Source organism: Artibeus jamaicensis, unplaced genomic scaffold (assembly GCF_021234435.1).
Source record: "Artibeus jamaicensis isolate MK-2021 breed Jamaican fruit bat unplaced genomic scaffold, CSHL_Jam_final scaffold_3222, whole genome shotgun sequence".
Taxonomy (NCBI): domain Eukaryota; kingdom Metazoa; phylum Chordata; class Mammalia; order Chiroptera; family Phyllostomidae; genus Artibeus; species Artibeus jamaicensis.
The window spans coordinates 3,265,107-3,277,327 of NW_026522038.1; the positions used below are offsets into that span (position 1 = coordinate 3,265,107).

Genomic DNA, 12,221 nt, shown 5'->3' on the forward strand with positions numbered 1-12,221 from the left:
ATGTTATATCATTGGGGCCTAGATTTCTTGGAAAATTAGACTGAAGAAGTCAGCCTGGCTCCTAGCATGGGGTTGGCCAAAAAGTTTGTTTAGTTTTTTCCACATGATGCTTCAGGTAGTGCTTAGTTGTCTTTAACTTCATTTGAAACAGTTTTGTTAAAATTGTATTGTGACTGCTGTCATATCATCATGCATTTTTTTAAAAACTTACTAAAATTGGTGAATTTTTGTGTAGCCATTCTAATATTGAAGATGGAAGAAAATACACAACATCTTTGGTGTTTTGTGCTTTATTGTCTCAAGAAAGTAAAAATGCAACTGAAACACACAAAAAAGATTTGTGCAGTGTATTGAGAAAATGCTTTGACTGATCAAACATGTCAGAAGTCTTTTGCAGAGTTTCTTGGTACTATGGACATTTCGGCCAAATAATTCTTATGCATTGGAAGATGTTTAGCAGCACCTCTGGCGTCTACCCACTCACTAGAAGCCAATATCAGGAGGTAGCTGACATACTCAAAATATCCAAATCAATAAAGTTATTGGTGCAAATGAAAAATGGGTCTTTTATTTTACAAAAAAAACTAAGCGAACTCAGTGGCCAACCCAATACCATGTATATGTCTTGCTAGTCTAGAAAACATCTCTTTCACCTTGCTGCTACACGAATGTGTTGTCTCTGTTATTTAGTGATAACTGGGATAGGATACCACACAGTGGAGTTATTAATATTTATGTTATCAACTTTTAGTTTGATGTGATCCTGCTGGGTTATACCAGAGAGCAGAGAGGATTACCATTTGGCCATTCCTATTTCTCAATTAAAAAGCCAAGGTCCCAGGGTGGTAGCGTAACAGAGGATACATTCTTTAAGGGCAATCGGTGCTAGGGTTCCTACCTACCCTGAAACCTCATTTTCAATTCCGTAGGAGGTAAAATGACCATCATCAGCCCACCTCCTTATTCCTTCCCTACTTCGGCTTTGCTTCTTTTGGATAAACATACAAAATAGTCTGGTTTTCTCAGACATTTTGAACTTGTGAGGTAAAATACCAGATGACATAATAAGCAAAAGAAGCAGGTGTGAGACTGTAGGGAGGGGTCCCGGTTGTGACGCTGAAGAATGTGAAATCTCCGAGTTTCTAAGTGTTAGGCTCAGAATGCTAACAATTGAACAAACCAGGGTAGTTGTGGGGACTGGATCTGCCCCCGCCCCCAGGCTCCAGGAGTAAGGCCTCTCCCAGCTCTAAAATTCTGGGACTCTGTGAGTCTTCTGCCAGGATTTAGTAGCAGGATGAACCATATGAAAAATAGTGAGTTGCACATTCAAAATTAGAAGGTCAGACTTTCAGATGCAAATATTATACTTGAGAACAAAAGAGCAACACCTATTTTACCAAAAAGTGTCTTTTATTTGAATGATACCTGATTCGGTATTTCATCTAAAACTCTGGAAATAGAGACTTTTGCTTTTCAACCATTTTTCCACCCTTGAAAGTAAATATCACTATAGATATAAATACAAGTATGAAATAAATTTTAGTTTATTAGATTATTAACATCGCAAGCTAATAGAGTTTTAAAATAGAAAAAAGAAAGTTATTAAAGAAAAGAGAGGAGTTGCTGGAAATGAACACCGGCCCCATTCACGTGTGCCGTTAACTCTGGCGTGGGAATGCAGTGGGGCCTCGCGTCGCACCTGAGGACGACTCCGGTCGTCCACCCGGTCCGTGTGGCAGACTTCAGTGGCTTCACTAGGAAGGCTAAAATCCATCAGTGAATGGGCAAGAATCCTAAGCTTTACATAGGGGGTGTTTAACAGTTGCTTTACGTGGGGAGTGCTTAATACTAACAGTATAAAATTGCTCCGAATCAGAATATTGTTAGCCACATGCCATTTTTCTCCCCTTGGAGAAATCGAAGTAAGTTTCTGTAAGACCTGAAAGTGTTAGTCTGGCGTTCTCATCCCCCACCCCATTTTCACTGACAACTACCTTTTCCTTTGACCCCTGCTGTGTTTCTGTCCAGTGGAATCCCTGTGTGAGCCAGTCCACCCAGTCTAATAAGACACAATTCTGTTTGTTCACTTCCATATGAAACAACCGGGGCGGGGCGGAGGCGTCGACTGTCCAGTGTGACCAGCCTCCCCTAGGAATGACTGTTAGACCTGCTACCAGTGGTACCCCCTTCTCCCTTCTTACCTGAGCAAGTCCTGGGCTGTTCACAGTGACTTATTTTGGTTGATTAGTTTTCTCCTTCCCATGACTTGTTTACCTTACATTATTCCAATGAAGGTCATTAGGATAGACTCATCATTAAGTTCATCTGTGGAATCTTCCTACCTTGACAATTTTTCTACTGTCCAGATTCACCTCGTCACTTCTGGTGGTATCATTTAATCTGCTGGCTGCTGAGCGCGGCTGGGATCGTCTGCATTCTGGTGGCACACGAACACTATACTGTCGACGTCATCGTTGCCTATTACATCACAACCCGGCTGTTTTGGTGGTACCATTCAATGGCCAATGAAAAGGTGAGAGTGGTGAAATTATCCTCGGGTACTTTCCTTCCTTTCAGTCAGCGGAGCACTTTTCATACAGTGGGGCTTAGGTGAATTCAGCTCACTTCTTACACGTACATCCTTCATGGCTTCTTCAACTAAAGACCACCACACATGTAAATGACATTTGAGGATAAAAATGTTGTATGACTATAGAGCACAGTGTTTTACTAATTTGACTAATTTTTACGGGAATTGAAGCAGTATCTATGCTACATTAAAATTTAGGAACCTTCTCTGTAGAAGTGTTGTGGGCCACTAGGTGAGGCACTCCCTGTCCTTGGGGAGCTCAATTCTGAGAATAAGATGGCAACTGTTTTTGAAAGTCACTTACGAATAACTGGATTTAGTACATTTTTTGGTGATGCTGTGCTGTCTGGCTTCCCTTCTTATTCTTATTTCTGCTTCGCCCTATTTCCAGATGAATGTTTTTTTTTCTTCTCCCACTCATTCTGAAAGTGCTAGCTCAAACGCCACCTCTCCTGGGGAGCCTTCCCGAACTCCCGCTCTTTGCCTCTAGTCCTGAGATAGAATCAATCCTGCTGTTCTCTGTGCTTCCTTAGCCCTACTGTGTGTCCTTGGTGTGCTAGAGTTAGTCTGTGTGCCATGACATAACTTACCTTGAGGTCGTCTTGTCATGCTGTCTGATAGGTAGCATGGTTGGAGAATTTGTGAGAGATTGGCATGTGTCCTTCCCAACGGACCTAAATCTAGTTCTCATTGAGTGGTGTCCACTAATAAATGCCCTTTCTATGCATTTATTTGCCTGTTATCTCTATTTCCAGTTTTGTAGTCTCCTACTTCTGTCTTCCATGTACTTGTCTGCTGATACCACTAACCAGATTTCTCCTCTCTCCTCTTAAACACGCTCAGCCTTGTGAGCTCTCCTTTTCCTCTTCTATCTTCCTTGACCCTCAGATCTGACCACTCACACTTACTGGAAATTGTTCCCCCTGGATAACTCTCATGTGCCTCCTTAGGTCTCCATTGTCATTGTAATTGCTGGCAGATTTGCACAAGCTACAAACAGGGATGAAAGAGGGGTTTTGGGGGCGGGGGGAGGCAGGTCACATCAGAGTTAAGGAACAGGGTAAAGACTGCCTCGTGATCTGGATTCTGCTGCTTTCCCTGCTAAGTTACAGCAATGGACAGTTTAATTGGGAAAAAATTAGGATGTAAATCATGAAATACATGTCTCATTTGACTTTTCCCCTACTTTTTACAGAACTTGAAGGTGTCTTCGCAGACTAATTTCTTGTCTCGTGCATGGTGGTTCCCCATCTTTTATTTTTTTGAGAAAAATGTACAAGGCTCAATTCCTTGCTGCTTCTCCTGGCCGCTCTCCTGGCCTCCTGGCTGCTTTAAATCATCATGCAAAAAGTACTCCCGGGTTCAGAAGACAGGCGAAGACAATGAGAAATCTACCTGAGCCACAAAACAAAGGCAGTAGCTCTTATACCAAAAGAGGTGTCGCTGTCACCAAAGGTGTAGGTTTTTGTTTTTGTTTTTTATTTGAGAACTGACTGGTAAATGAAGAAGTGGACCAAATCTGGGGTAAATGATTAGGAAGGTGAACAAAGTGTTACCCTTTGACTTTTTTTTTTAATTCATCCTGAGAAAGTTACATTCTCCTGTGGCTCTTCATTCATTGGTGACAAGCCCTCCACCTGGGATTTTACTAGCGAGCTTGTCAAAGAGGTGCCAAAGAACATGTTACACCTTTCCTTAGTCTTTCTCCACTAAAGAATTTTTTCAGGATTCTTTTCCCCTCCGAGGTCGGAAGAATTTGTTAATGTTTTAAATAAACTCTCTGGACAGACACAGCTACTGTGTAAATAGACTAACCTAATGTTGAGAGTGGGTTTTAGCATTAGGCCTGTTAGTGAGGGGGAGACTCAAGGGTTGTGAGTAAGCTTTGGGCGCGCTCATTTCTACCCTTTCAGTGGGGAAGGACAAGTTTAGGCCTGGGAATATGTACTGCTGCTACCACCCAATGTGCTATCTATCACTTTTACTTTATTTTTTAAACTGATGATTTTATTTAAAAATGGAAGAAACGTGATCTAAGTAAATATGGAAGCATTGACACATACCCACAGATTTTACTTGTTTGAAAATATTGAATTTTAAGATCTTTATGACAGACACACAGAAAACAGGGCTGTTTCTGCTCCGAGCGGGCCTGGTTTGCACTGAGACCTGCTGTCTGCCTGGTGAATTTGCACCTGGTGCCCTGGGCAGTCGGCTGCTGAGCACAGGCAGAATACATTGTGTGAACTGACGCTCCTGCACACGAGGAAAGAGCTGCTGTGTGTCTCCCAGTTCTCGCCCTGTGTGAGATCTGTTTTAGAGCTACTTATTGAAACTCAGAAGTATAATTGGCCCCATTTCACTGAAAACCATTTTTGTGTGCTTTATGGAAAAAAAAACCAAGATGGAGTCCAAAAGTTTAACGCATCCTTGCCTATTTGCAAGAGACCCAGCTTCTTATAGACTGAATGTTTATAGGCAGGACTAAGGAGACACCACAACTGAGTCATTTCCCTCTGACCCCGAGGTCACACCACATTGCTGCTCTGTGAGCTAGTGTTGGAGTCAGGGTGTGAGGCCATCACAGCAAGTGGGTAAAGGGGTCTTATCATTTCTAAGTTCTTTCAGGTGATGCAAAAAAGAAAAAGATGGACTTGATCAGATTTAATGCTATCAGAGTTAGTGTATTGTTCAGCGCTGTTGGCTCTTGTGGGTAACTCTTACTTAATTTCTTACAACTTCTAGTAACCTTACAAAAAGATTTAAGATTACAAAATCATCGACCCAGAGAGCAGGGAGGCCAACTGGGGTACAAAGAGGCAGTTACATTTATATCGAAGGTAAAAATTTCCTTCCACTTAGAATGAAAAAACAATCCCTAAATATGTTATTATGAACTAATCAGCCTTGACTTGATATACAAAATTGACTTTTAAATTGCTCAAAAGAAGCACAATACAAACTTAAATGTGTTCAGAAGGCTCATTATCCATTGGTGCTAAAATTCTGTGCGTTTTCAGTGTGGTTCTTGCTTTGTGTAATAGAAGAATCACTAAAGGAAAGGTGGTCAAATTCAAAGACAGATTATTTAAAAATAGAAATCAAACCCTGAACTTTCTTGGCAGGTTTTGAAATGCAAGAAGTTTCTCCTGTATTTATTATTAAACCAGTAAGAAACATATCTATACCCTACCTGAGGTGTTTAGATATCATTCTACATAATTTTCCCCTTTCACTCATTAAATATTGATAGTTGTGCTAAAACAAGGTGTTCTGCTTGAAAACACAGGTTTTAAATTTCTGCTGTCTGATCGTGAGGAAAAACATCTGGCACCGAAGCCTGGGTTTCGCTCTATGACACTGGGAAATGGAGCCTCTACTATAAATAAGACAACCTTGTATACCTTAGAGCCTTATTCTTCTACATCTTAGATAACCCACTTTTCTTCATATTAAATTGGGAAATGTATTTCAACTTTTAAAATCATGGTGCATTGATTGCTGGAAACCTTTGAAACGGTGTACCTTGCATTTTAGTCAAGTCATCTAGTGTTTGATTTTTTTAAAATAATGCCATCACCTGTTAAAGAACTCGAGGAAACATCTGTGGCCCCACATGTGGACGGACACTGCCTCTGCTTTACAGCGCGTGTCCTAGCTTTCTGGGAGAGGCTGTGGCAGTACGTGGTGTCAAAAGCAGGGTGAGAGGCAGAAATACCAAAGTTTCAAGGTAGGAAAATAAGAGAAATAGTGACTCTCTTACATTTACATTCAGGAAAGCCAACTTGAGGTTTGACCCAACATGCCACTTTGGAATATAAAACATAGACAGTCACTAGGTTAATTGTGGTGATCGTTTCGCAGCATATAGAAATAGTGATTTGTTATGTTGCATACTTGAAACTAATATAATATGTAGATTATATCTCAATTAAAAAAATTTCAATCTTGCCTTTGAGACAAATTTTGGGAGCTCCTTTTCCTTGCTAGTCAAGATATGGTTCTTATCAGTTATTCTTGTTTTTGTAAATTACTACTCCTGTTGGAAACTCTTGCTGTAATTTAGTTCTCTGCGCAGTATCTATACCATATAATTCCTGTAAATTATACCACTTTTTAAAAACAATTTTTTGAAATGGAAATGAATTCCTCTCAGATTCTATTCTTTAGGCTCCTCCACTAACTTTGAAAATCAGGCATTCTTTCCCAATTCCACCGGAAGTAATTTTGAATCGGTTCTTTAATCCACTGGCATCTCGGGAAGCAAGTTTTGCTGTGGAAGGAAGGCTGTTTTGAGAGAGGGCGAGAGTCTAGTCTGGTTTGTGGATGACCTTGCCTCAGGTTCTTGGCTGTACACCAGCGCCCCCTTGTGGAAATGTGACATGGAAACAAACTTGCCACTTTATTTAAAGTGTATTTTCAAAAGACAGGTTTCTTATCATTTTGCCAGTAATCTGAAAACATAGTGCAAAAGGAGTTATTTTTAAGGTATTCTAAACCTTTCCCGAAGGGCAAAGGTACTGGATCACAGGGTGTTGCAATTCTAATCCTTTAATCCATTGGTCAAAGAAAATGCGCAGACCATTTGTACCTCTCACCCTCAGTCATTGACGTCTCCTCTGATAACTTTTGACACTATGTTTACTTTGAAACACCAAGTCGGCTGCCTTTTATTTTACATGCTAGAACTCAGGCAGTTTCTTTTATCATTGAAAGTTCACATTTTGTTTCTTGAATATTTTTAACATTAAAAATTTTTTTTATTATTTTTATTTTGCACTGTAGAATTGATTAAAAATTTAAGCCGGTCCTAACACACTTCTTTAGTGTAAAGGAAGTGTAAGAAGGAATTTATTAATAAATGAGTTAGCAGTGTTTAGATCAGCATGTTAAAAGTAATATGTGTTGAAGGTTTTCTATTTGTATGTATAAAGATTACTGGTATTTTTTTTAATGTTATTGTGTTGCAATAATTTAACTCATTTGAGTTACTTGCTAAAAATATTTTGTCTATTAAGAAGTGCTCTTGACTTCAGTACCTAAACATTAAAAATCATGTTAGAGGTACCCAAAGATAAGTTTTTATACAGATACACACCTTATAAGTTGTGGCTTATTTTATTATTCATTAATGTAACTGTACTGTGTTCTAAATCATGAGTGAGAATAGTTCTTTATTGTGGAATTACTTAAAATGGTTTTTTAAAAGAGAAAGAAGAAGCTACATAAGCTAATCTAGTTGCCAAGTTGGAATTCATTATTTAATTTACCTCTTATGCAATGATTAATGCTGCAAAATATATGGTTATGTTATGGTCTGCTCACAAAAGAGATATATCGTTACCAGGTTTGAGTAGTAACCAATTGCATTCTTTCAGAGGTTTACTGTACTGTTTCAATGTGTTAAGTGCCTTGTTGTAAAGTAAAATTTTAAGCCTAGAATGCATTATTTTCCTGACATATATTTTTCATCATGATAGATACTGTATGTTATTGTAATAGTTTTATTAAATGCTTATGTTTTAATCAAATACGTAAATTTCGGAAGCTCTTTTCTCTTCTACCCACCAGTACCTTAACACTGGTCTATCATGTGGGATTTAAATTCAGGTTCATTTTTTTTTTTTAAAGAGGAAATTATCTTTGTTTAGAAATATGTTTTTGTGCTTTTGTAGTTGTAAAAACATTTCAGGAAGAATTTAGGAGTGTAACTGTAGTTTGTACTTCAAAATGCTGTTTTACACTTACATTTTAAGTGCCTAATTGTTAATTAAAACTAATTTATGTTTTTATTCTCAAGAGATTATGTATACTTGGTTTCTAATCTCTTTGGCTTTGCTTTAAAGAAAATTTAAAAAAACCAAGAGCCTATACTTTGTATTTACCCAATAAACCACCATGACTTCAACAGTCTTTTCGGAATCAGTACTACTGTTTCTTTCCATAAAAAAAAAAAAGTTATTTTCTTGGGAGATTTTAAAAATTTATTGTCTTAAGTACTTATGAAAACCACAGTGGGTTATTTTTTCAAGCACTATTTTTTTTTATTCTCTCTTATAGCCTTCTTTTCTACTTGATTTTATTTCACAAATTATCTAAATCATTATATATTCTTTTTTTTGTTTTTTTGTTTAAATTAATTTTATTTCGTTATTTTTCAAGTACAGTTTTTTTGTCTATTTTTCCCATCCCAGCCTCCCCCTCCCCTTGCTCCCCACCTCCCTCCCATTTCCACCCCCCCTTAGTTCTTGTCCCTGTGTCCTTCCTATTTGTTCCTCCAAATCCCTCCCCCTTTTTCCCCTTAACTTCCCTTCCTTCTCCCCTCTGGTCACTATCCCCTTGTTCTCTGTTTCAGTGTCTTTTTTTTTTTTTCAAGCACTATTTTTGAAATAAGCTGATAATCTTCAGTGAATGGAACTGTAAATAAACTGTGTGCTGTTTTCCTGCCCTTGAATTTAAGGTGAAAAAATAATTCATGAAAAAAGAAGGTCATTCGTGGAGAAGAAAAAGATCAGTTACCCACTCCATAATTCTGATTCTCTTTGCTCACAGACAAAACCATGAACTTTTCAAGGACAGCAGGGTCCTTTCCATCAGTTCTGAAAGGAATGTCACCTCCCCTCCTTCACAAGGGGGCACCGGGGTGATACACTCCACTAAACCTTGACAGGATGGTCATGGCAACAGTAGATTGTAGCAGGTTGTTCTTAGACCCTCTGATTCCCAAGACCTATTTGGTAACAGCAAGTCAGTAGAATGAGGGGAACTAGAATAAGATAAATATGTTTCAAAGGTTAATTTTTGGGGTGTAGTCAAGATTATTTGGGATTGTCTGGAAATCATAGAGTATAGATCAAAATAGCCTTTCTGCCACCTCCACCCAGGCTTTGGATGAAAAGCTCACCACAGCGATGTTCCCATCCTCCTGTTTGAAACAGCAGTGTGCTGATTTTGTTGGCTGTAGCCTCAAAGACCGCTTTACCCAGAATGTATTACACAGAGAACTGATGCAGTGTTTCACAAGCCTTGACATCTAACATTCTATTCTGTCCTAATAAAATACACAAGAGTATCAGAAGCATGATCTTAGATTGTTCATTAAATTAGAATAATAACAGCTTATACACTGTGTCTACATAATGCATATTTAATTCACACGTGGCATGTGTGATGAGGCATAGCATTTTACAGTTTTTATACTTGGCATACATTCTTTAATCGTTTTTATGCTTGACATACATTCTTGTTTTTATGCTTGACATACATTCTTTAATCTTCACAGAGCTACAGGTGGTGACCTTTTGTGAAATGAAAGAGTTCATAGTGTCAGAGGTTGGAGCCTGAGTTTGGTTTCCTGTTTTGCTGCCTCCCTGTCCTAATTACTGTGGTTGCCACCTCAGTTTCTTCACTGTCTTCTTGTTTATTTGTTAGGGGAGTTTACTCCTTTTTCAGCCAACTAGTTAAGAGAGAAACTGGTCTGGTCTTTGGAACAGGTTCTATGTCAGATGTTACTGATTTTTCTTACAGTCACAATTGACATTTCAACATAGTTGACATTTCAGAGGGCAGAGAGGTCAAGGCTTGTAGTGCAAAAAAAGATCCCTAAGTGTTTGACTCACAAGTTTGTTGGGGCAAACTTATTGCAAGAGTCACTTATAGCACAGATGGCAAACACAAGACAGGTGGGCTGATCCCACCCTCCACCTTGGTTCATCTGGCTCGGCACCTTGTTTCTACCCTGTGGCAGCACTGAGCTCCTTGCCCCTGGTTAAGGAGTAGTTACATTTATACAGCCCTAAAATTACATTCAGTTTTTGAAGGCAACCACGAGGCTGATGTGGCCCCCGGTGAAAATGAGTTTGACGCCCCTGACTTACAGGACTATGCAGTTCTAGCCTTACAACAGGTTAACACGGGCGACATGACCATGCAGAAGGCTTTATGTCTAAATGACTCTCAGAACTTGTTCCCAGGGGAGTGTGAAAAGGAAAGTCTCAAGGACCTGCTTTCAAAGGGCAGCACGGCTCTGATGAAACAGAAGAGAATTGGAATCAATTCTGGATGGATTCTAGCCTCCCCCCCGCCCCACCCCCAGCACCAAAGTGAACTCATGGTGCTCTTTGTCCTGGCACAAACTGGTGAGATTTCTGTACTGAAAACCTGGCCAAACCAATATGTGCACTTGCTTCTGGCCAAGTTTCTGGGCATGCAATACTTCAGGTCTTAGATCCAAGCACATATCTCCTTTTCTAAGTTCCTTAAATAAGGTATTGGTTTGGGTGAAAAAGACAGAAACCACTACTTTTGAGAAGCTCCCATACATGAGGCATGGATAATAGGATTCTTCTCATCTTACATGCACAGCAGTCATGCCCAGCGAGTCTCACATGCTCCCTGTATAAACATGTTTTTAAAGCAAAGTGCACTGTTTATAGTGCAAAGTCTCAAGCTCTTTGGGTTTCGTGGTTCTTAATCTGTGCGTCCTACCTGTGAAAGGCACTTTTCCACTGCTTTCTGCCAGCAGTGCCCTCTGTCCTGGCCAGACTGCTCTCGCCCCTGCCCTCTGCACTGCAGTAGTCCTATCAGGTGATATGCTTCCCCATCCAGTATATCACCTATTTCCCAACAGGGAAACAACCTGGTAGCCTTGTGCTCTCTGGGTTTGAATCTCACTTCTTCCAGTACTGGTGGTTCGTGGAAGACCTTCAAAGAGTTGCCTGACCTTTCTGTGCCTTACCTTTATCTGTAAGGTGGAAATAATAGTCCATGTCCCATAGAGTTGTGGTTACAAGATACACATTCAATAAATGTTGGTCAAGTTCAGTTAAAGATTTTAGGTACCATGGTTCTAGCACTGAAATTATTCATATATATCCAGATCTTGCCTGTCCTGAAAGGTCCGCTGAAGTGTTAGCTCTTGCAAGCTTTACCTTATTCTCTGAACTCCTTCCTAAAAGACACATAAAAATTGCCAAAAGGTGATATGCAATTACTACTTTAAGATTTAAAGAAAAACATCTGGCCAAGATGGAGGTGTAGGTAGACACACTGTACCTCCTTGCACAACCAAAAGGACAACAATTTAAAAACAAAAAAACAGAACCGACAGAAAATTGAACTGTATGGGAGTCGGACAACCGAAGAGTTAAAGAAGACAAACTCATCCAGACCAGTAGGAGGGGTGGAGTGGGACAGAGAGAACTCCCGGCAGCGGATTGTGGAGGGGTGCACAAGGCTGCAGCTGGAGGACAGGGCACCCCACATTTTTTTTATTTAGTTCTTTTTCAAGTACAGTTTTTTGTCTATTTCTCTTATCCAAGCCGACCCCCCTGTCCCGAGCTCCTCCCTCCCCCCTCCCCCATCCCCCAGCCCTCCTACCTGTGTCCCTCTCATTTGTTCCCCCAAATCCCTCCCCCCTTCCCCCTTAAATTTCCTTCCCTCTCCCCTCTGGTCACTGTCCACTTGTTCTCTATTTCAGTGTCTTTGTTTTTATTCTGCTTGCTTGTTTGTTTTGTTGTTTAGCTTCCTGTTAAAGGTGAGATCATATGGTATTTGTCTTTCAGCACCTGGCCTATTTCACTCAGCATAATGCTTTCCAGTTCCATCCATGTTGTTGCAAAGGGTAGTAGCT

At 39.8% G+C, this 12,221-nt stretch overlaps 1 protein-coding gene across 5 annotated transcripts in view; it reads left to right on the forward strand.

Moving 5' to 3' along the window:
• Positions 1-8,503, forward strand: part of SGMS2 (sphingomyelin synthase 2) — an 82,170-nt gene extending 73,667 nt beyond the window's left edge. For 4 of the 5 annotated variants that reach the window (XM_037126689.2, XM_053657032.1, XM_053657033.1 and 1 more), the window contains 2 exons: positions 2,367-2,533; positions 3,786-8,503. In XM_037126689.2, coding sequence (XP_036982584.1) covers positions 2,367-2,533; positions 3,786-3,989 — 371 coding nt within the window. In that variant the 3' untranslated portion in view covers positions 3,990-8,503. The remainder of the gene's footprint in view (positions 1-2,366; positions 2,534-3,785) is intronic. The other variant, XM_053657035.1, reaches the window with a different exon arrangement.
• The last annotated feature ends 3,718 nt before the right edge of the window (positions 8,504-12,221 follow it).